At 38.9% G+C, this 27,907-nt stretch overlaps 2 protein-coding genes across 3 annotated transcripts in view; one reads left to right on the forward strand and one right to left on the reverse strand.

The window, feature by feature from the left end:
* Positions 1–22,706, forward strand: part of LOC146133339 (uncharacterized) — a 32,837-nt gene extending 10,131 nt beyond the window's left edge. The window contains exons 12-33 of one of the 2 annotated variants that reach the window (XM_083396987.1): positions 1,561–1,756; positions 3,603–3,750; positions 4,349–4,452; positions 4,930–5,096; positions 5,860–5,942; positions 6,672–6,852; positions 8,695–9,033; positions 9,718–9,936; positions 10,463–10,660; positions 10,818–10,936; positions 12,811–12,884; positions 13,427–13,551; positions 14,310–14,443; positions 15,594–15,824; positions 16,827–16,937; positions 17,400–17,504; positions 17,965–18,207; positions 18,449–18,670; positions 19,275–19,502; positions 20,002–20,070; positions 20,766–20,896; positions 21,791–22,706. In XM_083396987.1, the coding sequence (XP_083253113.1) occupies positions 1,561–1,756; positions 3,603–3,750; positions 4,349–4,452; positions 4,930–5,096; positions 5,860–5,942; positions 6,672–6,852; positions 8,695–9,033; positions 9,718–9,936; positions 10,463–10,660; positions 10,818–10,936; positions 12,811–12,884; positions 13,427–13,551; positions 14,310–14,443; positions 15,594–15,824; positions 16,827–16,937; positions 17,400–17,504; positions 17,965–18,207; positions 18,449–18,670; positions 19,275–19,502; positions 20,002–20,070; positions 20,766–20,896; positions 21,791–21,911 (3,548 nt within the window). In that variant the 3' untranslated portion in view covers positions 21,912–22,706. The remainder of the gene's footprint in view (positions 1–1,560; positions 1,757–3,602; positions 3,751–4,348; positions 4,453–4,929; positions 5,097–5,859; positions 5,943–6,671; positions 6,853–8,694; positions 9,034–9,717; positions 9,937–10,462; positions 10,661–10,817; positions 10,937–12,810; positions 12,885–13,426; positions 13,552–14,309; positions 14,444–15,593; positions 15,825–16,826; positions 16,938–17,399; positions 17,505–17,964; positions 18,208–18,448; positions 18,671–19,274; positions 19,503–20,001; positions 20,071–20,765; positions 20,897–21,790) is intronic. The other variant, XM_083396988.1, reaches the window with a different exon arrangement.
* Positions 22,707–23,353: 647 nt separating this feature from the next.
* On the reverse strand, positions 23,354–27,886 carry LOC146133340 (claudin-1-like). Its single transcript, XM_083397087.1, has 4 exons — positions 27,383–27,886; positions 25,853–25,944; positions 24,824–25,015; positions 23,354–24,339 (listed from the first exon to the last, which is right to left on the reverse strand). The coding sequence occupies exons 1-4, from the start codon at positions 27,522–27,524 to the stop codon at positions 24,058–24,060; spliced, it is 708 nt and encodes a 235-aa protein (XP_083253213.1). The 5' UTR covers positions 27,525–27,886; the 3' UTR covers positions 23,354–24,057.
* Between the last annotated feature and the right edge of the window lie 21 nt (positions 27,887–27,907).

Raw genomic sequence — 27,907 nt, forward strand, 5'->3', positions numbered from 1 at the left:
CTACCCTGGCCATCATCAGATAAAGGATCAATTATAAGTCACAGACCCTAAATCGTGTCCATTTTCGATTTAAAATAATTGAAAAGTGGTTGTGTTTTCAGGTAAGAGTAAAAGTGGTAGAGTCGTTCTTCTCGTTCAGTGAAGTTTAGCAAACCGTTTGACTAATTCGATTGGCCGGTTTCCGGCCGATCGTGCGTAGCAAAGCAACGCGATTGAACCAGGCCACCGCACCATTTGTCACCCAGCCACTCGATTTTCGAAACAACAACTCACAACTGTGCCTCGATCAAGCCAACACGTGGTGGCCAGCCACTGTGGCAGAGCGTTGTTACGGCAAATGAACTCGATCGGCAAGGTGGCGGCCCCTTCAGCCGTTCTTCATCGCTGGAAACTTTACACCGACCGATCGATAGAAGTTTAATGCGGAACGCCTTTGAATGAATGGCAACGTCGGGCTCTGGGCGCCCTTTCGCGCTAACGCTTTCGATCGTTTTTTTGCATCTTTGCGAGACCGAAAGTCTTTCCTTAGCTGAATATGATTTTTACACGCGCACTTTAGAGTGTGTAGAAACGTGCCCCTTGGCTTTTTGTAATAACTGTTATTTCATTTCTATAGTGTTTGTGTTTTAGTTAAAGCCGCATTTGTCATACTTTTAAACAAGCCTTGCACAACCGTTATTTTGCCTAAAGCACTGTTAGCTTTTCGTTCGAAGTTACGGATATTGTTGAGCTAACGATCACCGATGATTGCACCACGATTGCTAATTGAAGGGGTTTGTCTTGGGTGATATGAAAAGTATTTTGCGTTGTCAATGTAGATATTGGACCAAAAATTTACGAGTGGTTAGTATTTCATCCAGAAAGTGATGCTGTTCATTCTCTGATTTTAGAAGATCCGTGACAAAGACTACATTGGATGTTATATAAGTTTCCTAGTTTAATTTATAGTTGTACTTGTTCGGCAATATTTTACATGAGTATGTTCGAGAATCAATCTAGAGTTACCAAGTTGAAATCGAACCTTCCCTTAAGTTTTTATCCAAACTGCGCCCGATCAAATCACGAGGAAATTTGCAAACTGTTTTCTAAAAGATGAGCGCAGTCCCACCGCGTTTGACCAAAATAAAGAACCCGGCACCACAACAACATTAGTTCGCTCATCAATATTTGATGCGTTTTGCTGTCCGCACATTCCGCCGAAACAACCTCAACCAGCGCCTTATCACCACCTACACCGGTGATTCTCGATCTTTTATGGCCCACGGGACCCCTCCAAAATATTAAATAGATTTTGTCGCACCCCGACTGGAATTTTCGTTGGGGATTTTACTGAAATGTCACTATAAATGTAACTGGAAGAACACAATAAACTTAAAACAAGTAGAAAATATCATTATATGTAATGTTTTCTAATCGTACACAAATAGTTGTATCAAGAAGCTTTCAAATGGAATCAGATTCTTAGAAGTTCTCATATACCATCGGCACCATTAAGCATTACAAAACGCCGCAGCACCCGATTGAGAACCACTGACCTACACACATTTCGATTTACCGCAGTGGCTGCCGTTTCGAAGACGCTGGTGACGCACTCGTGCAGCGTTTGCGGCGAAGGTTTCGCGAGTCAGAGGGCCGTAGAAAGTCACAGGGCCGGCAGCGCTTGCGGCATCGGAGTACGGAGCTCCACCAACGGACGCAAGATGTTCTGGTGCCGCCTCTGCAACTACGCCTCGTTCGAGAAGAGCACCATCATGAGGTAAAGGCTTTGAGTGGTATAGACGCGTTGGCCCGGTATAAAGGATGTAAGGCAGTCCTTAACTTGGTATTTGCCTTTTGTTAACAACATCCTATATTTTAGAAAAGTGTTTCTCAAATCATTTACTAAACATAAAGTATACCAAAGAAGCTTTGGCGACCCAATTCTGAATGATTTTTAGTGGAGTGAACAAATCATAGGAAAAATAGCTTAAATAAATTCAAATTTAACTATTGTGAGCCATACATTCGAGTTTCACCTAAAGTTTTCTCAAATTTTCGAGCAAATCTCAACATATTTAATCATGTTAAAATCTCGAATTGGCGACCCCACCAAATCAAACGGCGACCCAACTTTAGGTCTTGAATTATAGGTTGAGAAACACTGTTTTATGCCAGGGACTGTTTGACCCAATGCCACTTATTTATTATTATTATTAGTGTGGTAATTAAATATTGTATCGGGATGTTTAAAACCTAGTATTGGTTGAATACAATTCTCTGAATCCAAAACCGAACAATTCTTAGCAATACATATATCAGACAACACTCTAGGTCTTCATATTAGATTTAGATGGTCGGTTTAAGGAACACCTTCCAGGTAAAATGTGCACCTAAGCCAATTGGTTGGGGTATTTACTCGCACAAAGTTCAGCTAAATACTCGACGGCTTATATGACCGGGACTGTTTATTAGTGACCTAATGTGCTAGTATGGTATGGTTCAGCCAGACAAGGTCTTCCTAACCCGTTTTCGGCTACAGAACGCCATGCCTATTAAGGTAACCCGTGGGCCGTGATCTCCATCTTATAGCAGTTATCCATCTAAAACCGTAAATAAACTGACCATAATTCTACTAAAAAAAAATGTCCTTGACTCCTAAATACTCCATTGACCTGCAGCTAAATGGATGGTAACTGGTAGTTTACACTGCAAGAAATTTGTCGCCGCTAAACCCAACAACAAAAGTAACGTACTCAGTTAAAAAACCCTTCTTTGTATAAAGCAAGTCCGCAGCCGTATCCCCAGTATATACCTCAGTCATGTGTGACACTAAGCAGGTATGAGGGCACACGATTTTCTTTATTCAAACTCCCAAGCTACCTGGGCAGAGTTTCACTTCGTTGTGATTCATTGTGTCCTTTAGTGGTAGAGTGTTAGACAACTTGACATCGCGTTTCGTCGAGCTACTGGGAGTGTAATGAATAATAGATTCAAGTTCCCCCCTGCACGGCTTGAAGCCTCTTCCGAGTCACAGAAGCTCTTTAGACCCACCTAAAGTTACCAATACCTTTACTAAACTATTCCATTTGTGTACTCATAGATGCTGCCAAAAGTTTGTCATTAACGGACGCTTCCGTCATAGTGAATGTATATTGTTGTAAAAAGTTGTTTGGTTGCAAATATTGCTGCCGTGCCTTGAAAATGTAAAGTTTGACAAATTTGCGTTCAACCTTCACTACAGCCCAATCGTATAATAGAAAAATGATTAGCTTTGAAACCTCAATCGTCAGTATAAAGTCACGAAAATGGTTTAGCTGTGTAAAACGTTACCTCTGTCATAGATTTTCTCTATGTCTCTTCCAAACAAGGATTCAATGCCCTTAAACCAGTACTGTTAGGCTTCATGACAGTGAATGAGCCCGTTTTATACCACTCGTTAAGACTGCCAGGTTCCAGTTATTTAAAAAAAACTAGTCGGCATATTTTACCCTCGCCTTTTTCACATTGTCGCAAAACAGCTGTTTAGGCAAAAATAAGCCAACCGTTTTGTTTCGCGTCGGTTCAAACTTCTCATCTGATCCTGTCGGGCACGACCGCTAACGCCCACGTTCGTATCCGCGCAGGCACCAGCGCACTCACACCGGAATCCGACCTTACTCGTGCAAGTTCTGTCACCTTGCCTTCACCACAAAGGCCAACTGCGAACGTCACGTACGCAAACGACACATCGCACAAGTCCCCAATGAAGCCGACGTCAAGGAGGCGGTAACTGTATATATCATTCATATACCTTCAGTTCCCTCACTTGTTCATTTCGTTCACTATTTACCCTAACTACGTTGTTTTCTCCAAAACTAGAAGTGTACCTGCACAAACTTAAATACAATATGCAACAATAGTATGCCGTGTGCTTCACATACCATCAACATCCGTTTACTTTTTCATTACATATCACACTATCAACATTTTATTTTTTCATCTATCTGCCTTATACAGACTCGTAATATTATAAAAAAAGCGCATATATTTTTCAAAGCAAAGAATGATTGGTTTAATTTTTAAATCTATTTCACTTACATCATTTCATCTATTATTGTTTTGATGCCGTTGCACTTACATTATCATAATTATAAAAAAATCATGTAGTAGCTAATGTACATTTATAAAAAATTGGCAGTTTCCAAATATTTGGACTCAAAATTTTGAATAATTATACCATTTTTATGTTTATTTTATCAAGTTTTATGGTTCGATTAGGTTTTCTTTAAATTTAGTCGATTTTTTCACTTATTGACGTTGTATAGCTAGCTTGGTTAGTTTGCAGCCTTTACCAAGTTCAAAAAGCTAAAGTTTTTGTTTAAATTATAAGGTTGAATGCGACGAGGAACTGCTAAAGAAGGCAAGATCCGGAGGTTCGGAGTTCAAGCCCTATCAAGCGAAGGGCGGTCTCGTCACTTCTCCAGAACAGCACTTGTATATACAGTTTGTTGATACAGTTATATCCTTGAATTTTAAAATTGCCAACAGTTTAACGTCTGCAATGTGTTAGGTCAATTTACAATCATATGGGTTGAAGAACTAATCAACACCTCTTGTTATCACCTGCTTTGAGTACTTAATGTAGTTTATGTTCGAAACTTCATATTTATGATTAACAGCCTTTTATCCATTAAAATATGCATACATGCAATCTAGAATTTTTGCAAGTTGATGTAATCTTTCGAAGTCGCATATAACAACACCCATACCAATAGCACATGGGTTGCCGTAGCGAAATTAGTCGGCCTGTCCAACAAGGCAAAGGCGAGAAAACAGCGTGCGGTGAGATTCGAACTCACGACCTCGTAAAAATACCGGGGTCGATTCGCGTCGTGCTTTTTCCAGTATGACGGATTGCTTTCGAACGCTCCCAAAGCAACCGCAACCGACGATCGATTTTTCTTTCACAAGGTTCAAGTGTCGCCTGTGCAAGTCGGTGTTCACGACGCGCAGCAACGGGGCGCGTCACGTGATGGACAAGCACCATATCTACAGCAGGAAGGGCGCCAACGAGATGGTCACCTACCTTCAACAGAACCGCGTCGAACCCCGGCACCGGCCAATAGCGCCCGCGCCAGGCAAGTGTATAAACAATGTTTTAGCTCATTTATGAAGAGGGCTATCCGAGTAAATGTAAAATGCCTTTTGTTGTTTGACTGGCGTTTTTTTAACTAACTTGTTCACGGGGTTTCTGCCGGTAAACGTTTCTCCTGTACAAAGTATTTCAATCTTTTGCTCTTTGCTTGGAACAAGTAAGAAAATCAAGGATTTTTTTCTATTAAGTTGTAAAACTCACTGGCCACTTAATTACCGGCCAATTCCCGTAATATTATGTACATTTTCTAGTCCCCTTTCTTGCCAAATCATGTAATTCGTTTTATGAACAGCGTACAAATTTGGCGGAGCCTTTGTAAGCAAGCCAGTTTAGGCGACGTAACTGGTGAGCAATATAATGGTGTTTTAAGCTGCACGAGTAATGATTCTATAATTCAGTTCCGTTATACCATATACGAGAGGTTTATGCTAAGATGAGGCTTGGTCGATAGGATTTTCCCAACCTAACCCATTTTTTTAGGCTGCTTCCGCTACAATTTACAGTTCTGGCTTGCACGGCTACCCTTATTGAGTTGATGAATAATATTAAAATTGCTAAAAAGCCAAAATTTCGGGTAAAGTTGATATATATTCCAAATGTATATTTTAGTGAAAGCTTACTAAGTTAATATGTTAAAACAGCTGCGAATTTCCAGCTTCAATAACTTGACAAGTCGAACCACGACATTACCAAACAATTAATTGTGCTGGTTTTGTCCTGCAACTCACACTGATTCATTCGTACAGGCATTTCATCGGATGATGGCACGGTTCATTTCGTTTCGAAGCGAACTTTAGATGGAATCCATCATCAACATCAACAGAGTCCGGTAAATACATTATGAAATCAAATTCTACACAGACACTGTATTGTTCTATACTAGCAAACAATTTTCAGTGGTTTACAAATGAAAGTGTAACATTCAAAATTTATTAAAATAGTTTTTTAAACACCAATTGAAAAAATTAGATTTCTTTGCCTACGTTCTGTTTGTTGTAATTTTGTGTCACCAAATCGCAAATTTGAACAACAATGTTGCGCATGATACTGGAGATGTATTCCTCGCCCGCAAACAATTTCACCAATGGTTTAAACTGCATAGAACACTGTAATAGCAATATAATTTTAACGTTTGCGCAAAGAACAACGACGCTATCAGTTGTTCTTTAAGCAGATCTTTAAAATTTTTAGACTCAAATGTATTTGTTTAAACTAACATGCAAAGATGCGTAAGCCACGTAACACAACTTGCAGCTAAATGTATCAATTGCATTTGTTAGTTTCATTCATTTTGTAAACGGACACGCGGATATTGGAAATTTTGCACTTCATTCCAATAAGATGTTACTTGCTTCCAAATGTATTCGTACGTGGAAAAAAACATAACATATACAATATTTTAACAATGTTGGAAAATATTGATTGCCAGCTTTGTGATGTTTTCTTGAAATGTTTTGTACAATTTCCTTCAAGGCTTGCCAATAATGCAACTATTTATGCTTATTTTCATCATAGCAAACGCAAGTATATTACGCTCTTTTCTCGTTTGTTAAAACAGGCGACTTTGTTTCGCGGCAAGAAGCGTCGGCCCGAAGTGCCGAACGGGCCCCAGCCCCCGGTGAAAATACCCCGCTTGATACCCCTGAGCAAGATCGAAGCCTACCACGTCTCATCACAGAAGCTGGCGCAACATTTCCGCAGCAACTACGCAGAGGTTCTGGATAATCTTGGGGTCGCTGGTGAGTTGCACGTCGGTGTTTGCCAACGCGTGTTTCTGTTGATTTTCTAAATTAATATTTTGGGAATATGTGTTATCTCTATATTTAAGGGCTGCAGCTTAAGTTTAAATTGTGTTGGTTTAAATCAGTGTTTCTCAGCCAATTATGGATAGCGGCACCGCTCAGAAATAAAAAAATAGATTGCGTCACCCCTACAAGATTTTTCCAAAGCTAAAATAATATACCATAAACGGAACTGGAAGAACACACATCAACTCTACACAACGTATAAAGTTATAATTGGATTTATTCCACTTGAATTTTACACAAAAAGGTATAAGAGTTGGGCAAAAATCAGATTCTTATTCTCAAATATCTCTCGGCACCCTTGAGCATTCGAAATGGCACCCGGGTTACGAACCACTGGATTAAATCAAAAAGCACCCGACTGAGTATTTTAAAACTTAGATTGTGCTGAAATTTCTGAATGCAGATGCTGTATTTACTTTAAGTGCTCAACCTTTGGGTCGCGGTCTACTTTTACCGGCGATTTATACTGAGAACTTGTACTTTTTAGGGTCCGCGATATGGTGTTGTGACAAAACAATTAAAAGAACAATTGGAAAGTGAGACATCTTTGATGTTCGTACTTTTTAAGGTCCGCAATATGGTTTGGTTGTAATACAATAGAAAAAAAAACAATTCGAAATTGACCCATCTAATATGTTTTATGGATGTAGAAGTTGAGTTGATGTTTAAATACTTATATGACTCAACACTTTCCAACGCTTGCGTGTCGGTAAAGAATGTTGACAAAACCGACTCAAGTTTAAAAAAAATATTCTGTGTTACAAGCGACCTCGTTGTGCTGCGCAGTACTATCTAACGCGTCCGCTCCAATAGGACGAGATGGTAATTGTTGTAAGTGCTATATGACCCATTCAACGCTGAACGCTTGTACTTGTTGAGTACGTCACTCCTGCTAAACCGCCGAGTGTGTCTCTTCCATAGCACCTTGTCAGGGAATTGCACAGCTCATCATAAGCGCTTAATACATTGCTGGCTGTTTCTCACCAGGGTTTGATATGTTTTTCATCGCAGTCAGTCCTGGTAGGTATCCAAGATTGCATTTACATATCCAATTGGGCACTCCATTTTTTGTGTGAAGTATTTGCTCAAAAGAAATTGCAAAGCCAAAAAGGTCGAGCAAATCGACAGCATCTTGATTAAGACGTTTCGATACGAGCTTGTATCATCTTCAGTTAATGCTTGTATCATCTGTGATGATACAAGCTCGTATCGTCTATTTACTCGACCTTTTTGGCTTTGCAATTTATTATCAAGCTACATCACAGATCCGTGCATAGTGTACCCAAGTATATTTGCTCATGTTTCTTGAGCTAAGGCATCGATCTTCAACAGTAAACGTGTTTTAACGTATATGACATCAAATCAAATCGTAGAATTAATATGAAAGCGTATACAGAAGTACGTATCATATTTACTAGTTGAGAATAATTTGTAATTCAAAATTCATTTTAAACATATCAAGAAAGTATTATAAAAGTAACAAAAAAGTTTTTCCTACAACCATTAGTTTTAATTTTTATAACACGGGATCATTACGTCAGGCTTTGCGTTAAACGGATCCCTAGATGAAGACTTAAACCACCAACAACTTTGTTACTTGCGGTTCCTATTTGATCGGAAACACACCGTTCTGTGCATTTCAGAGGCGCCCGTTATTTGTGTTGACTCTCTCGCACCTTTTCCATTATAAACACACCGCTTTCTGTGCTCGAATAGGCGTTCACCCATTTTGCGTATACAGTAAACCGTCAACGAAGCTCTCTGTTTTCGCAGAAGGCGGCAAACGTGCCAACGACATCCGTCGCATGTCTTCCACCCTCGTCAGCCTGCTCGCCTCCACCAGCGCCCTCTTGCTGGAGAACAACGCGCCCACAGCCACCGATGGCGGCGCCAGAGCCCACCACCGCGTCCGCTACAGAAGCGGTGACGTGTCGAACCGTTACGCCAGCCTGCATCCCAACTCAAGTGGAGCGTCTCACGTCAGGGGCGCGCGAAGTGCTGCGTCGGTCGCCGCGTCGCTACAGTCCTACGTCAAGAGTGCGAACGCAAACCCGCCGCCGATGAAACGTACGCAGTGGGGGTCGTCCAATCGTATCGGATCGCAGAAAAAAGGTTATTTTTTTTATTTGGAAAGATGTTTTTGTTCTGTCAAACAATATAATATGTTTTGTGAAAATGTACTTGAATAACTAGAATGTTATGCCTTTTCACGCTTTACCTGTCCTAGAGTTACCATAATACTTCAAACGTGATAAATCCGTGTGGCATTACTCTGTCGGTTTGGTAAGTTATTTATTTTGTTTAATGACCAAAGTATTAGCCCTACTTCTTTTCAACGCTGTACCTATCTCAAAGTTTCGATAAAACTTTGCTAAATTTGGCGTGTATTTAAGATATCTTGGGCTAAGGTTTATGTGCACTGTTAATAGCCTGAAAATTTGTTATTAGCGGGCATAAATTGATTTAAAACAAAGCGTAGTAAATGATACTAGTAACTTGAAGAATCGTCAAAACACACCAACGCAACGCAAAGTAACGTTAAAAACCTGTGATACCATTCACTTAAAAGCAACACGTATGAGACATATCAAAGTGTAAAGCACGACAGTGTCGTCTTGATTTTGTTTCCGGTTGTCACGATCACTTTATAAGGTCATATATATTGTTTCAGTAGTATGCACTCCTGAGATAAGACCGAAACTAGAACAACATTAGTGTCGAAATGAAACATTTTTTTCTCAGTCCTTCCTGTCCTACAGCAACCGGACACATTGTAAAAAAAATTGCAATTTGTAGCAACTGCAATCTCCCGACCGCTTGCAAACAGCACTTCGTACCACGAGCTGGTTCAGCTGTACGCCGATGGAAAGTGGGACGGGGACGAGCAGGACAAGGCGCTCGACAGCGGGGGCTTTTCCTCGTCGACCGACGTTCTGCAACTGACCTCGGGCGCAGCTCGTAAAGAGACAGGCGGTGGCCAGACGGCCGAACGCCACTCTTCATCTTCTTCGCACGGTATACAGCGCGGAATTTTTTTTCTTTTAATTTTAGGCAAAGTTGGAAAAATATAACTTTGAAATAAGTATCTATCAACTATCTTCTTAACAAGACCGGAAGAGACAAAACTATCCCTCGATAGGTTTTAACTCTGGTCGCTGTATATACCGCGATTTATTATTTTTTAATGTTTTTTTATCGTGTCTTTTATTGCAAATATAATAATATTCTTTTGTATTTTGTATTCGCAAAGCGCAAATAATGCCTTTATATGCCAAATCGATAACAGGCCAGTTCACGAACGCCATATCTACACCAGCGACATAAAACGTATATTTTATTTGCCACTTTTATCATTTTTTTATCGAACAGCGAATTTCGCAAAGTTTTCCCCCATGCGGTCCCACTTCTTTGTTTTTAACAAGAACTTTCACTGCGAAATTTAACATAAGTAAAACTATTTCTAAACAAAATTTAGCAGGGTTTTAAATACTGTGCCTATCTTTGCTCTCTTGTTGAAAACTGCTTTGCTTACTTTATTTAGATTCGAACCCGATTCCCATCCGCAAACAAATCAAACTCGAGCTCCTGGCCAACAACCCGGCCTCCCAGGCCCTACAGCTGCGCCAGGTGCATCGGGACGGACAACAAGCCGGCGCCAAAGGAACCACTTCGCCCGATTTGGCTAGCATCAAACGCCTCGTTGATTTTGTTCATCAGCCCGGTCCGCTAGTGCAAAACGGTAATGTAAAATTATGCTTGTTAATGTAAAATTATGCTTGTTAATGTAAAATTATAGACTCTTTGTGTCGTTTTTGTCGTAATTTTCTGTACTTAAATTTTTTTTTTTTCGATATTGCATTTTTAATTTTTCCTCGTATTTCCACAAACCCCAAAAGGTGTCAGAGGCTCACCACAGCAAGATGGCGTCAACGTTCGCGATGACGACACTTCGCCACTGGGCGGCGACACAAGGGGGAAGTACCGCATGGTGGCGTTAAAACCAAAAACAAACGAGGTATCTATTCGTTGTTTTCAATTATGAGAAGGGCTGATATCGTAGAAAAAATACTAGTTAAGGTTTTTTTTTAACCTTTACATGATTTCTATTGAAAATTAAGGTTTAGTCTTTAGTGTTACCTGAAATGTACTTGAAATATAATATAGTGTTGCTGCCAGGCATTGTATCAATTGTAAAATTGTTCTTCTGGCAATATGCTAGAATATCCTATACAGAAAATCTTCATCAGGGCAATGATATCAATACGTTGGCACATTGAAAAAATATTGCCGAAAGAATTGTTACAATTATTTGCACATTAATTGTATACGATATGGGATTCGGGATGTCGATAGGTTAGGTTAGCTCTTTCGTTTTTACACCTTTTTAAACTTAAAAAAACATGTGCAGTAACTTAACATTAAAAGACAAGGTATTACAAGTTCATCTATCCGACAATTTTCACACTTTTATTTGCCGTTCCCGAGCGCTTCCTGAGGAAAATATTATTTTATGGTCCATACGCTGTTTGTGTCTAAATAATTTTATATGTTAACTTTAAAGATTAGATATTTTCGTATTATATTTTCCAATTGTAATATATGCCTAGACCAGTGGTTTTCAACCTGGGGATCGCGAAGACGACGATTAAATACCAATCACTATTACGAGAATGTCAATTAATTGCCATAAAAAATATTTGTGGATATTAGTGAATGTTGTTGACAGTGAATGTTTAAACATCAGCAGCCAGGAAGAAAGTTTCGAGACAATTATTTTAACAATGTGGACTTACTATTGAGTTCCCGGTATCAATCATAGGTAGCCTACGGCAGGCAGTGCTTTTCGACCTTTTCTGGAACAGTACACACTTTTACGTTTACTGAAGAACTTGTGGAACACACGCCAGCCCTTGCAATTGGTCCAACAACTAAGTGAAAACTCTAACCTGTAATCCAAGTTGCTATTACTTATATTGTGCTATGGTTATTCTCAAATTCAATAAAGACAGAAATCAGAAGCTAAACAAGTGTTTACTGTACTGCAAAAAACTGCTATCCATTATCGCATCAACGGCGTTGAGACAATCACTAATTATTACATCGCAATAACCATTTTATCACGAATAATATTTGGCTATGATGTAGAGCAGGGGTGGGCAACTTACGGCCCGCGGGCCAGATCCGGCCCGCCAACGCAAATCATCCGGCCCGCAACCTATTTTACAAACTGGGCATGGAGCGATATCTCATATTTTTCTTGCTATTTCAACTACGAAAAAGTAAATATTTGTTTGCGCTTTGCGTTAATCTTGTTCCTCGATCGTGTGTCAATTGCAAAACACCCTAGTTTTATCCATGATCAACTGACGTTGCGGTGACAATAAGATGCGTAAAGTATACACAGCTAACATATAATGGCCCGCGGAGACCTTTTTTAGTTTGGTTTTGGCCCGCGACTGGAAAAAGTTGCCCACCCCTGATGTAGAGCCAGATCTTGGGTGTGCTCTGGCAACAACAGCGCCACGCGAGCACGCATAGTCAAGCTTGTCGCCAAGATGCAACACTAGCCATCTCACTAATGCTGCCTTGTGCATGAATTTAATAAATGAGTATTTTTTTTAACAGAGTGGTACCATAATTTTTGTTATTTTTAATAATATTTTTTGTGCTATTGCGCATACACAAATGTATTACATATGCAGGAATCTTTTTTTGGAGGGAGTCATTTGTTACATTGGGTTGTTAAAATGGGTCGCGGTATGAAAAAGGTTGAAAACCACTGGGCTAGACGATATCATATTTTGGCCAATGCTATAGTTTTATTAAATCAAAAAAATGTTGCATACAATGTGGACAAGTAAACCATCTAAACTGTTTTTTGTTTTGCAGCCCTCGAAGGCCAATTCAGGCTTGACGTGGAAGTTTATTCCGTATCCTCCCGAGACCAGAGACGAAAAGGGAAGGTAAGGAAATAACGAAACGTTAAGAGTCCTTCGATCGGGCGACAAAAAATCTTCAACCTTAACCTTACTTTTATTTAATCCCCCAAGATAGTTACCTTAACCTAAGGCCCCCTGGGGTAAATTTCCTTGTTTTAAGGGGTAATGAGTTATCAATTAAATTATCCACGACGGGACAGAAAAATTGTGCCAGCTATTGCGATTAGATCAGATCGACTGCTAGCTCGAAGCTAGCCTAGCAGACTAATAGTTCTTTATCGTCTAGTGGCAGTAACGTTATGCTTTGCTAAATTTTACTTTGTTTAGTTTATTGGCAACATCCTTATATCCTAGTTACTTAATTTGTCTTTGCCAAAAAGCAAGGGCACCCGTCGCATTAAATATAACAGATATCTTTTGTTACTTTCGTTTTTACATAAATAAACACCCTTTTATATATTAGGGGTAAATCTGATATTAATTTTTTTTAAGTGCTAAAACATTCAAAAGAGCTTAAGAACCCCTGCGTTACATTAATATATATAACCCCCGTTTTGTTGTTTCAGATACATGAAGGATCCCGAAAAGAAGCGCTCGTCTCTTGGTTCCAACGACGGGTTTTCCCCGTTCCTGGCGGACGTTTCCAGACCGACCATGGTTGCAATGTCCAGGGGACCGAACCGAACGCCAAGTAGGTCAACTCAAGGTCATTCGTTATGGCCAGGACAATATTAAGTGTTGCAAAATAATTATTTTTTAGGTGAGGATAAAGTTAAAATTAAACAATTAGGATAAAGATAAGGATTTTAGTTGGAAATAAATTGGGTAAACGTTATCTTTCTACACCGCGAGCCTTTATCATGGATTTTTATGCAAGCAAAGCCTAGCTTTTTGTAGCCTGTGGCGAGGTTAGAGCCTACGATCTCGTTATACCAGCTATGTAGGTTCAGGACAGGAAACAACCATAGCACCGCTGCTTCCTGTTAAACGCACAACTTTATTTTAAAGTAAACCAGTTTTCGTTGTGTGGACCTGTGTGTACAGTAACAGTCATTTGCAAGTGAAATATACCCATGCACCTGAAATATACCCCTGCTATGTAGTTCTAGTTTTTTCGTTATTTTTTGTGTTTATATATATTAGGGCGGATCGCGAAACCACTTTTTTGCCTCATTTTGATTTTGATAGACAGACACCTAAAACCGTTGTATACAAAATTTAGGCTCATTTGAACATGTATAGGTGTGAGGAAATAGAGTAGAAATTTTGGCGAAAATCGGAAAATCGTGTAAAAATGCGAAATTCTAGGTTATGTTTAATCGCCAATTTGATGGAAAATTCATTTGCTGTGACCTTATACTTATGTTTTAGTTAGACATTAATGGAATTACTGAACTAAGTTCGAGTAAGTTTTATATTATATATATTTAACGTTTATTTCTCTTCCAGGCGGATTCGCCACCCGAGCACACTACGGCGAGAAGAACCTGTGCTTGCGAAGCAGGAAGTGCCCCAAATGCAACAAAACGTTCCCGTGGGCATCTTCGCTCCGACGTCACATAATGACGCACACAGGATTGAAGGTCGGTCCTAGTTAAGGCATTTTGTGATAGTTGCAGTTTTATTTGGTTCGACCATTAGCAATTCTTGACTTCAAAATGGAAATGGTTGTTCCTTGTCGCTTTACAGTTGTGTTAGCTTTAAAACACAGAACTTTTTTAACTTCTCTGCGATGACTTAAGCTCCACTTTATTATTTGTCTATAAAGGACTGACAATCATAAGTAATTAAAGTCCACTAGGACACAAACTTGTTACGGTGTATCCTTATCAAGTAATATAGTAATATTAGAACTGCAATTGCACTAATAGGAGTGCAAAGCTAGATTGTTAAACAAAATGATTTAGCCAGCATGAAAAGTTTTTGCCATGTCTCCTTAAGATCCCACTTTAATGTCCCTTGTGTCTTTACAATTGTGTTAGGTATCTGCAATGCACTTACTTAAGCTCCACTTTAATATTTGTCTATAAAAAATTGACCATCATAAATGAATTAAAGTCCAGGAGTGCACGAAACTACGTATGGTGTTTCCTGATTAAGTAATATTAAAATTGCCATTGGCCTAATAGGAGCGCAAAGTTGGATTGTTAAAAACATTGATTTACCCAGCATAAAAAAAAATTGCCACGTCTCCTTAAAATCCCCCGTTTCAATTTTATTCTTACATTTTAAAGCCCGTAACTTTTCACACATTTCTATCCTGCGTTCCTTGCGTCAGACACGGGGATGCTAGCATTTTTTTAACAATGTGCGGGAAAAAGTGCACGCAAAAATGTGCAAAATATGTGCGCACATTTTAAGATGCCTTCCAAAATGTGCACACTTTTTTCAAGAATGTGCGCACATTTAAAAATACTTTTAGAAAAGTGCGCACATTTTGAGATAGTTAATGCCGGCACAACTCGTAACTCTAACTCAGCTTCAAATGTGCACACATTCTAAAAAAAAGTTTAAAAGCCGTTTTAAAAAGTGCAGACATGTTGAAGGCCTTCTAACATGTTTGTGCGGACATTTTTTGCACGTTTTCGCGTGGACATTTTTGCGCACTTTGTGCAAAACAACGCCACGTCCCCTGTTGTTGCGTCGCGTTCGATAAAAAATGACAATATCTCGAATCAATTGTCACGCGCATTTCTCATACTTTCCCTTTTTTTCTCCTCCTCCTCCCGCCAGCCCTACATGTGCGCGCGCTGCTCGATGCGCTTCACCACGCGCTCCAACCTGCTACGTCACGCCTATCGACGTCACGCGGTCGCTCGCGGCTCCGAGGAGCAGCGCAAGGTGCTCATCACTCTGACGCGCAAGGAGCAGGAAGAGCGCGCCAGCATTGAGGCGGAGGAGCACGGAGCGATCCAGGGAGGAGCAGTTGAAGAGGAAGAAGAGGAGGCGCCGCTCGTGATTGACGTGAGTTGAATGTTGACTGACCAGTCGGAAACAATGTTCTGCAGCGCCCAGTTCCCGCCAAATGTAACCATGGGGAAGTTTTTCATATAACATGATCCTAATAGATTTGGCCCTAATATCAGTGCGAAGCCTAGTTTGCCAAAGCTGGATTCGTGTTACTAAGGTGTCCTGCTCCAGTGGATCAATTACAACAAGGAAACTTTTACGCAAATCCAATCTGCTGCGCAAGGGTCTTTGTACGAATAGGGAAGTGCCTTTTATCACTTATGTAAGGTGCGAGCAAATTAACGCTGGGTAAAACTCATTTACGGAATTTAGTGAATCATAAGTTGCGTAAAATCTTTGGAATCCATTATGATTGTTCTAGAACAGTATGGCACTTCAAAAACCACCCGGTGTGCACATATATATATATATATAAATCTGAAGCCACAAACCCAACTGGTTCGCATTTTTGCTGGTTTTGTGTCACAACTTTATGATGTCATAAGTCAAGAAGTCTTGTAAATTTATTCCTTTCGCTGTTTGACATAATTTAAACATTGACGGAGTAAAGAATAACTGGAATTCAAACGTACACAGTGGAAGTGCTATAATTAATAATTCATATCATCACAGGCGAATCGTTTCTTTTAGTGGGGAATGTTTAACCATTCATCAATTTATATTCCATCGTTAGAATCGTTAAACTATTTTTGTAACATCGAAACAACTTTGGCAACCAAATCTATTTCATTCAAAGCCCGATATCGAGGTTTTGACAACCTCTTTCAATAAACAACAACCATTTATAAACAAAGGCTGGTATTGCTGAGTCGGACTTGCTGGTTAATTGATTCTCATTATATTACCAGTAAAGCGTCACATATTTCTTCATACATGTTTGTGTTCACTGTTGTTATATTCGTTATGTTCACTTAAAACGAAACAAAACTAATGTTTTTATTTAGGTTAAATAACAATATCATGACCATCAAATGCAACCTCGATTTTGTTTGTCAGGCCGAAGAGTACGCAAGTGACAACGACCACGAAGAAGGGATCCCTCTGGTGGAAACGCAACCAAAAGTGGAAACAAGCAAAGTTACGGATATGATTGACATCTCCAACAAGGTATAGGGCAGGCCACCTACTCGGAAAGTTACGATTTGCAGCGCGGAACGCCAACTTTGGTCGAATTAAAACAAACACACTGCTCTCTGTGAAAAAACACATTGCCCTTTGTATTTATCTGAAACATGTTTCCGATATATAGACTCCATACTTATTAATGATTGACATCTCCTGTACTATTGCATTACATAGATCAGTCATTGATGAAACAACGGATCTTCAACGCTGTTCAATGTTCATTGTGCAATTTGTATAGCCAATTTAAAAAACAGCCAGTGGCACATTTTTACCGTTTTGTCATTTTTAAGTGCCCCGCTTAATGGTAAAAATGCTTTGCGCTTTAAAGTAAACGTCTGATTTCAGTTAACCTAACGAGGTAAAACAGTATCATCATTTCCAACACATGTCTATATATAGGGACGATCGTTCGAAGGCAGCTAATACCTTAAATTTTTGTTACAGCGCTTCATGTGCGGCCTGTGCAACGTGCCGTTTGCAAACCGCTCAAACGTCGTGAGGCATCTCCATCGGTTGCACAGCATCACAAAGGACGACCACAATTTTAGAGTAAGACACTTATAATGAACCCGAAAGAAATTTTTTTAAGACATTTATTTTAACCTTCTCTTGATTTGCGTTGTTTAGTCTTTGGCCTCTAATTGTGTATTTGGTAAATGGGTTTCTTGTTAAAGGAGTGTTACAAAATGTGCACTTTAAGGTAAGTAAAGCGCCACTAAACCTTTGTTCATTTCAAACATGTTGAATATGTTGTCGTAGAGCTTAAAAAAATCAAAACAGATGTTTAGAAGAATTCTTCGGTCTCCTTTAAACTTTAAATACAATACAAATATTGAAAAATGTACCATTCAACAAAACAATTATTGTTATTCTAAAGAAAAGCATCACTGTATGTATGTTTAGAAGAAATTCGCCGATTGCGATCAAATAAGTTATTTGTTAAAGACTTTATTATTTAAGATAATATAAGTTTTAACCATAAAAAAACTCGTTCGCTTTCGCCCTACAGCAACTTCTAGTCAAAATCGACCATTCGAACCCTCCCCGTTTGGCCGAATCGACGCGATTCACAACCCCAAGGGTGACCCTACACAAGACTCTACCCGTGTCTCCCGTTCCCCTTGTGGTCGAGACCCCCAAGGAGGTGGAAACCATCGAGGTAAAGTCTCAGCCGGTGCCCAAGGCGAACATAGAAGAGGCCCCCGCGACCCCGGAACCGGTCCCGGTCCTGACCACCCCAACAAAGACAAAGGTGTGGTGATTTTTTGCTTGTTGTGTGTAGTGTTGCTGCTTCCATGTAGGGGCGTATTGTTGTTACTTTTCAGCTTTTGTAAACTTAGCATTGTTTGTTCGCCTTAGAAATCCAGCTTTGCAAAAATGCAAGTGTTGCAAATTATTAAAGCGTGTAAAAGGCATAGTCAATAATTGCTATTGCAATCGATGCACTTGGTTATATTAATTTAAATGAAATCATTTCGTGCTTTCCCCGGCAGCCATTTAAGTGCACCATCTGCTCGATCGGCTTCACAAAGCGCAACAACGCAGCCCGCCACGTTCACCAGCAGCACCACATATCAAAGCACCGCGCAAACTTCGCCAACCTCATAGAAAAGGTCGACTCGTCGCCGGAGCGCGCCGACGCCCCCGACTCGCCGACCACGCCCCTTCACCAGCAGAAGCAAAGTGAAAAGCCGACGCCCGGTGCCGCTGCTGAGGTACTTTAGGGTTTTCATAATTATATTTGTTGAGCGCTGTTATGAAATTATCAAAAGTTACTGGTTTGGCATCGACTTTGCCATCGCTTACTTGAATCAACAAATGAATGAACAAATGACATTCAGAAGTACTTTTTGGAAATTACTGGAACTTTGTTGTTAACAGCTTAAAAAAGTTTGGTGGAAATATAATGGCATTGGCTGGTACGATGTATTGATCTACAATGTTTTTGGAAATTGCTGTACTTTTGTTTAAATAATCGCAAAGAAGCCGCAAAAAACTAATCACAAAAGAAGCCGCAAAAAGTTGAACGCATCTTTTTACGTAAAGCTGGCCTTTATGGTACCTGGTTCATTTGCACTAAATGAAAAAAGGGTATACACCGCTCCATTCCCCAATAAATATTTTTCAAAAAAAATTATTTTTGGTTCATTTACGTTATTTGTACAACGAATTGCTGCATGTTTTCTGTTACAGCAGATTTAACACCAATTAAAAATGTTGCCCTGAAACCCAACCAACCGCGGTACTTTATCAACAAAGATTTTTTCGATTTCGATTTTATAAATCTTCAGGAATAATACCTGTAATGTTCTTGTTTAGTCTCACCCCCAAGACACGGAGCAAGACGAAGCGGCTGAGGAAGAAAAACCAGATTCCAAGGAGCTCGCTAAAGCTATCGAGGTGGTGGTAGGCGTGTCCTCCCTTCCTCCTTCCCCATTGGCTGAGACGACTCCTCCTGCTCCCGCCCCTCCTCCGGCTGCTCCGGCTCCCATACAACCTCCGACTGGTCACGTGTGGAGAAGCAGACGCATGTCGGCCAAGAGAAGGGTGAGCTATTCGATATTGTGAAAATTATTGTTGTTCGATGTTTTGTCGCAAATTAAAACGACAGTTTACAAAAGTCAACCGACATTTACAAGTTTAACCAAGCTTTGCATGGGTGAGTTATTCGATATTGCGATAATTGTTTTTATTTTTTACTTGAGGTAATGGGATGATATTGTTACAACAAATACAACCTAGAATCTAGAAGCAAAAATTTTAAGATATGTTTCAAAAAACTAACTAAAAAGTGATGTCATCAATTTTCATCATCTCACAATGCAAAGCTACAAATGTGCGTCACATTTTGAGCTAAACGATCGACAAACTTAACTCCAACAAAACAAAAAAAATATTGTTGTTTGATGTTTTGTCGCAAATCAAGGACACTTTACAAAACGACAAATACGAAGTGGTCGTTTGCAAGTTTAATGGAGTTTTCATACTTCTACATTTTTTGTTTTATACATCCCGGTTAGACGTCTAATTTTACGTTTACTTGCAGCTGGAAGCAGGTGAACCCCCTGAACCGATTCCACCACCTCCGAAAGTCGAACCCAAGCAATCTAGCAAGGTGGGTGACGTCATGTCAAAATTTAAAGATTTTTCGTACCACCGTTAACGTCTTAAAAAAAATCTGTTTCCTAAACACATAATGCATTTTTTGCTCGCTATATGTGTCGAACTGCTTTCGAAGTTTCTAGAAATAACATCAAAATATAACGCGAAATGTGACAACGGTGCGTATCTGGACTTACAGCCTAACACAGGGAATCTGCGGCCGCTGGTCATAAGCGGCCCGCCAAGCATCAGAAATGTCCCGCTAAACTTGTTGCATTTGTACTTATTGTGTGCTAGGTAGGACAGCAACAATTTATTTTCCTGCCTTATTAAAAAATGGTCGAACAACAGATGTTTAGATTTTGATATGTTTGTTGTTCTGATCAAACCATATGATGCGAGTGTTTAAACAATCTTTTAGTAATTTTCGCGACGCTGCTAGGAACACGACGTTGATATATATAAAAAATCAAACGTTACGCAAATATAAAATAGAAACTTTTACAACAGCACAGCTATCTTCTAAAAAAAGACATACAACCTGCGCTTTGTTCGAGGCAATGACAGCAACTAGAAGCAGTCTTTAACATAAAACAAAACACTGAAAAGGGGAAGATTACCACGACGCCTAGACGTTCAAGAATTGCGAAATCTCTCCGAATCCCTCCTAACAGTTGCTCACGATTTTGTTTGCTTTTGTTGTTGTAGTCGACTCAGTTCGTGTGCGGAGTTTGCAAGAGGATCTTCAAGCTGGTGGAGGAGCTCAAGGAACATCTCGAGGAGCACAACATCCCGCATCCCTGGCACTGTCCCCTGTGTGGCGTGCCTTTTACCAATAAGTAAGTGCGAGACTCTCTGTACTGCCTGAAAAGAAATCGGCTAAAAATATATACGTTGTTCTTATACTTTAATACAGTGTTTCTCGTTATTTTTTATGGATAGCGGCACCCCTCAGAAATATTAAATAGATTTCGGCACCCCTATAAAAATTTTCCGTAAGTAATTCACTAGAATATAGCAATAAATGGCACTGGAACAACACACATCAACTCCACAACGTAGAAAGTTATAATTGGATTTATTCCACTCCTAATATTACACAAAAAGTTGTATGAGTTGATCCAAAATAAAATTGTTAAAGATTACCAAATATGTCGCGCAACCCTCGAGGTTTAGAAATGGCACCCCAGGATGCCGCGGCACCCCGGTTGAGAACCACTGCTTTAATATAATACCGATTTTACACTATTGCCTTGGTTTCATTATCAACTGGCGACCTACTAACGGAAGTGTGTTTTGCCATTTTGAAGAAAAAAACATGGTAATACGCATTTTTTTTAACTTCGCTTGTTAAAAGTTCAAATTGTCCAAAGCTGGATTTGCAGAACGTTTCCACAAATTGTCGAAAAACTTACCATAAAGGTTAACGCAATGTTATTTTTCATATTAGAATGGTAAAACCTTTGTAAATGTGTACGTACACTATGCAATTATTAGCTTGATATTTTGTAATTTATTAGCTTGATAATAAATTACAAAGCCAAAACAGTCGAGTACATTGACATAATTAAGACTAGTCAAGATGATGTCCATCTACTCGACTTTTTTGTCTTTGCAATTTATTATCAAGCTGTGTAAATGTGTCTGCTAAAAAAACGCCTCTATTCGATGGATGTTTATGAATGAGATGTTTTGCCAGTTTTCTTTTCTAAACGTGACGTCACACTTACCAGGTACAATTGCCAACGTCACCTAACGCGACGTCACGGCGAAACCTCCATGGAGCCAAAGTACGTTGAAGATGTACGTCACGGACCTCGTCATCCCCGGAAGCGATCGAGGAGAACCATGTGATGTGACGTCATCAAAAGGATTTCGTGAAAAATGCTACATCGAAGCGTATTCGTGGTACACTTACGTTACGCAGTTGAGTGTTTGCGGCTTCTCTGTGATTATTCTGTAATACGTTCGTTTTAATTATGTGATATATGAAAGCTGATGAATATCATGAATTAGGTTATTAAGTTATTATGATGTTAAACCCTAATCAACTGCTATGAAAACACAACAGTGTGATGTTTGCGGCTTCTCTCTGATTATTCTGTGACCTTCGTTTTAATCATGTGGTATATGAAAGATGTTGAATATCATGAACTAGTTTATTATGATGTCAACCCTTATCATGAAATCACAACTTATGTGTGTTAGTCTGCTACAAACCTGAAAAATACGTAAGTGTTTGTGATGTTATCCTTATAGTGGTGACGTAAGTGTTTGTGATGTTATCCTTATAGTGGTACAAAAGCAATCGTTTGACTACTAGAAATGCTTACTTAGTGGCAGAGAGCACGTCCAACGTACTTTCTACTCTAGTCGTTTGTGGAATCCGTAGCAGTTGAGCTCAAATTTACTTTGGATCACGTTTTTACCGAGTTTTAACTCGCAGGCAGCAAGCCCGTTTATTCCTGCTGTTTTTATCGTGTATAAAATTCCACCCTTTTTGATGTTACCATTTACTTTTTCGTTTTGTTTTGTTTTGTTTCGTTTAAGCAAATAAACGTGAGTGAGTGATGTTGCCAGTTGGAAACCGCCTTCACATAGGTTTGTATCTATTTTGGTTGCTAGTCACAAATATTACCGACTTTCTGTAGTGCACAAAAGGAATGAATTTAATAATACCGGAGTTTTACTTGTTAAGGTCTTTTCTTGTTCCAAATATGTTCTGTTTTTGATTTGGTGATCTGTATTAATTCACCAATGGAAATAAATACCAACGGTAGATCTTTTGAGCTCACTATAACAACTAAGATCAGTTTAGCAAGAAGGGTATCTTTTGTTGTGTCTAAACTACTCACGTGGTTGTTTTTTCACTCGGTGTTTAACAGTAGCCTATAGGTAGATGGTGAAAACAATTTGTCAAATCGCTTTAGAAAAGCTTCTGGCTAGCCTGTAGCTTTGTCGTAGCTACACAGGCACTTTTTCCTGTGGCGCTTAAATGTCTAGGAGCACCTTTCTTTGGCCAGGAAGTTAACCGAAACAGCAGTGCGCCTTTCTCTCGCTCTTTCTCACTCTCTCGGACTATTTTTTAAGCCTGAACGTTCGGACAGGGCGGATCCAGGCTGCTTGACTATCATCACGTCCACTACTTTTGCGCTGTTCGTCGCACGTAGGCTGGCAAATGGACTGACAACCTGTCAAGCATGAAGCTTCAGTTTGTTACGCGAGCCAATCTGCCAGCTGTTGTATCTTCTGTAATAATAAATCTTACGACTTGTTTAAAAATGCGAACGTAAAGCCATGATAATGTTGTTTTATTTGCTTGTATTTATAATATTAAAATGTACGTAGAAATGTAACGACGACAGCTCTAAAGCAAATAACTCGTAGCAGGCAACGCAAAGCAATAAAACCAATAATACATATAAAAAACGCGATACTTCTAAATGCTCTACAGTCGGTTAATTTTCTTAAGAGTGCATTTCGCTGTGAACATTTTATTAAACCATTTTTAGTAAAAAAAAATTAAATAAACGCAAAGAAAACAATAAAGATGCAAGTTGTCAGTACAACGAAAGTTGGATGTAGTGCAGTTCAAATATAATGTTAAGAAGAACTTACGAGCACGGCAAAATATTAAAAACGCAAGTCAACCTCTACTTCTACTAATTTGAAGAATTGTTCGCCTCGCGCGAATGTGTACGTGCATTGCTTTCAAAACAAAAGGCGGAGACATGGGGCATACTGTCGTAACAGGAAATCGGTTGGAAAAAGCACAGAGGGATGGAACCTATTTATAAAGCATCACGACGAATGGGTTGAAACCTTGGTCCATTACCGGCGCCAGTAGCCGCAAACCATTGGAAGTTGTTGTAATGCTCCAAATATGCAGGATATATAATGTGGATTTTTTCAACTTCAAACAGAAAATATTTCTAAAACTCAACGACACGTTCCATGTAATACCCTTATGCGACCAACTCCCATTGTCTCCTCTTGCCACTCAAACGTAGTCGGTCTGCTTCTCTCTTTGCATCGGACGCACAGCTCTGTAGCTCTCCCGGAACGACTCTCGCATTCTCTTCAGTCCTTGTCCGACTCTCCCTCTGTTCCAGTACTCCTCATCTTCCTTTTCGACGTAGGCGCTTCCGCAGAGTATCAGCGCTCCTCCGAGGATCCCGACTCCCATGGCAGCCCATCCTAAGAAGAGCGAAGTCCCGAAAACGTACCTTCTTCCCACGTCCATGGAGGGTAGCAGAGCTAAAGCGTTGTATTCTTGTACCACCTGATCAGAGAATTTGGTTTAAACAACTAGTTTATAGGCCTACTGTAAACTGTACTTTGAATATTTAGGTTTATAGTCAAATCTACAATAAAACTATACAGTAAACTAGAGTTTATACTTAGAATGCTGAGACGTTGATTGGGGTCGAAATTATTTTAATGATAACCGTTGTTTAGTTACTATATAACATGATACAACACCCGTAACACGACACAGTTGGTGACTCAAGTAAATTACTTGACTTGGCTTAGTTTTCAAATTCTTTTTATTGATTAATCCGTTTACTCACATAAAACGATTCTCTTGTTGAGTGTTTCATTTTAAATGTATCTTGGAAGTATTGCTTATGACTTGGATGAGTGATTTTTATAATATCTCAGGCTAATATTTAACATTTCGAAAAAGTTTTGGCATGAATCAGAAAAAGTCTCAAAAAACTATTTTTTACGAAGGTGGAAACACCTATAACTTGCACAACAAATACCTGATGGCCGTAATAGGACACGGCGACTCCAATGGAAAAGGACGAAAATATCCAAAACACGGCGGCCACCTTTGCAACTCTGTTCTTCATTTTACCGTCGTCCATGCACTTTGTGCACTCCATGCCGAAAATGGACAGCAGAAGGGCAAAGCCACCGAACACACACGCAATCATGGCCAGACCTCTTGCGACCTGCGTAAAGTAATTAGCGTTAAATTAAAGCTTTTAGCAGCTTTAAATTAGGTTAATATATGTAATATGTAATGCGTTGATGGTGTTTAAATATAAGCCAGTATAGTTATGTAGGTAAAACTAAGGAAAGGGGTTTGGCGGTTGTGGAATATCTATGAACATCTACTCTGCTACAATGAACGGCTAATGTTTGCGGTAAAAACGTTTATAGTTCGTGAGCTTTTTTGACAAATATATTATAAAGCACACTCAAGACACAACCGCGGTGTTTTTGTTTGAAGTTGAAGGATTACATGTCAAATTTTGTTTTTTGTTTGTTGTGTTTTTATTTTAGGGGCACAGTTTTAGCCACACTGTTTGCGCAATTGTAGTTAAAGATACCCGTAAGTTAGAATTACAAGCCTAGAAACTTGCAGTATACTTGAGACGTGAGTAAAAGCGCGTACCGGTACCATGCGGTTTATCTTCACCCAATGGACGCTTCAATGATTTTGTACTATGGTGTCGAAACAAAAATAACCTACCAAGAAACGTTCGTTATGTCATGGCCCGTTTTGCTGATTTAGATTATTTAAACCATATTATAGGCTACTATAAGGTAATTTCCTTCACGTTTCGATACGGGTTTAATGCACGTTCCAATCAATGGACGTTGACACAGTTTGTATGCACGTTTAAAATAATGCATGCCTAAATTTATTGAGGGCACACATTACTTTATGAAAAAACAACTCAGGAAAACAAGCAAAAAACATAGTTTCAACAGGCTTTCTTGAGTTGCGACAAACATATTTGATGCAAGTGTTTTACGAATACAAATTACTACAACAAATTTACCTGGACTTGGACTGAGAGACCAAGAAAGAACCCGTCAAAATCGTCGCATTGCCATTGGCCGGTCGAATAAGTGATGCAACGCAACCAGATTCCTGAAAATACAAAACATTTTTTTTTAAAGCTGTTTTTTTTAACATAAAATTTTTGAATAATTGAAGTTGTTTAATTCTGTCGTAATACGGATTTTTACTTGGTTAGTCAGTCACCTCTGGTACTTTCAATTTCAAAATGGTAAAAAGTTCTAAGATTTGTCATGTTCTTGATGGATGACTTATAATTTATCTAAACATCATTATTTAGCGTTAAATACAAAAGCGATATGGAAAACCTTGATATAGCTAAAAGTTGAACACTAGCTTGTCATACGAGGTCTGGCCAAAGTCAACTACATGTTACATTTTTGGTAATCGAAGTGTAACGTTAAACGAATAGGGTAGTATAACTTGAGTTTTCCGTCGTTAAACATGCCGGTAACCTATCTTTTCCTGTCACAATTGCTTGGTCTTAAAAAGCGTACTGAAATTGTTATAATTAGGGCAATTATTTTTTGGCTTGGATAAAAAGTCAAAATTTGGTAAAAATTAACTCATTAGGTCAAAATTTATCAAAATTATTCCAAGTCTAATTAGTTTACGAAATGCGCAGAAATCCTTTAGTTTTGAATTACATCCAGCAACATTTTAACTGTGTTTTGCTTTCATTAGACTTACAGGAATATACGGTATATGCCAGAATTAATCGCGCAGACCAAGTTTATCGCAAGTTGTTCTTTGTTTTGGCTTCTGAATTAGACAAATGCATTAAACAGTATTTGCTGTGCCTTGTTTCCTATTTAGATAATATGCTAGATATTTGTTAATTTTTTCGAATTATTTTTACCTTTTATTTCAAATTATAAACTGTTTGGTCAACAATTTTCTAAAATAACCAACATCCTGTTTTTTTTTGCATTTTTATAGTTGTTTGTCTTTCTGATATTCCAAAAATATCGACTAAGCAATTTCAAGAGTTTTGTACAAAACCGAACACATAACTAATTTGTGTTCCAACGGTAGTCAATAAAACATTAAAAAGAAATGTCTGACGAAGCCAAGACACTAATGCAATACTTTATTCAACAATGCGTTGTTCAAATCAACGTATTGGTCAAAATTTTGTCAAAAAAACGATTTTTTAGGTCAAAATTTGTTCAAATTTGAATTTTGTAGGTCAATTTTTTTATTTTTTGCTAGAAAATAATCGCCCTAGTTATAATTCATTAAAATTTGACGCTAGATTATTATGTATGCCTATGGTTTACTGAATAAAAATACTCAAGGTTAAACTTTGAATTTGTGTTAATCTACTTGGAACGTCGACCATTATAGACAAGGGGTACGATAAAGTTACATGAAAGCTCAAAGGGTACGAGCGCTAAAAAGGTTAAGAAGCACTGATCTAGATCGATTCGTGTTTAACCTCTCTATACGAATTTAACTCCAGTGGTACGCTATAGGCAAAATTTTTTTGGGGCGTGGTCGGTGGTCTTACCTTGATGCGTTATTGTTGCTTCGATAACGTCCAAAGATGGGTCGTTTTTCCGCCAATCCGGCAAAATTACAGCTAACATAGTACAGAGCCCAGCCACAAGACTGATTACGAGTCCAATGATTTGTAAAGCGTTATTTGCCATTTCTCTGGTAATATACCTATACAACTTTAAACATATAACAGTGTAACTGAAAAAGAATAGTAATTTAAGTTCTTAAATTATACTCAGTTCCTAAATTCTTTAAGTTCTTAAATTATACTATTCGACTCCGTTACTGACTAACTTGTGCGTTTTGTAAAGTTTATTTTGCCCAATCAGAAATTGTTCCTTATGGTGAACCTTAATATAAAATTCACCAGGTAACTAATGTGTTTTACTCTTTTATTCAATTTAAAAGCACTCGACAATTAAATAAGTCAAACAAACATGTGTAATTTAATATGGAGTCACTGCTGGCACCTAAACACTCGTCCAGATCTAATTCATAACTTATCCTTTCACGTTACTGAATCTTCCGTGAATAA

Source organism: Ascidiella aspersa, chromosome 9 (assembly GCF_963924565.1).
Source record: "Ascidiella aspersa chromosome 9, kaAscAspe10.2, whole genome shotgun sequence".
NCBI lineage: Eukaryota > Metazoa > Chordata > Ascidiacea > Phlebobranchia > Ascidiidae > Ascidiella > Ascidiella aspersa.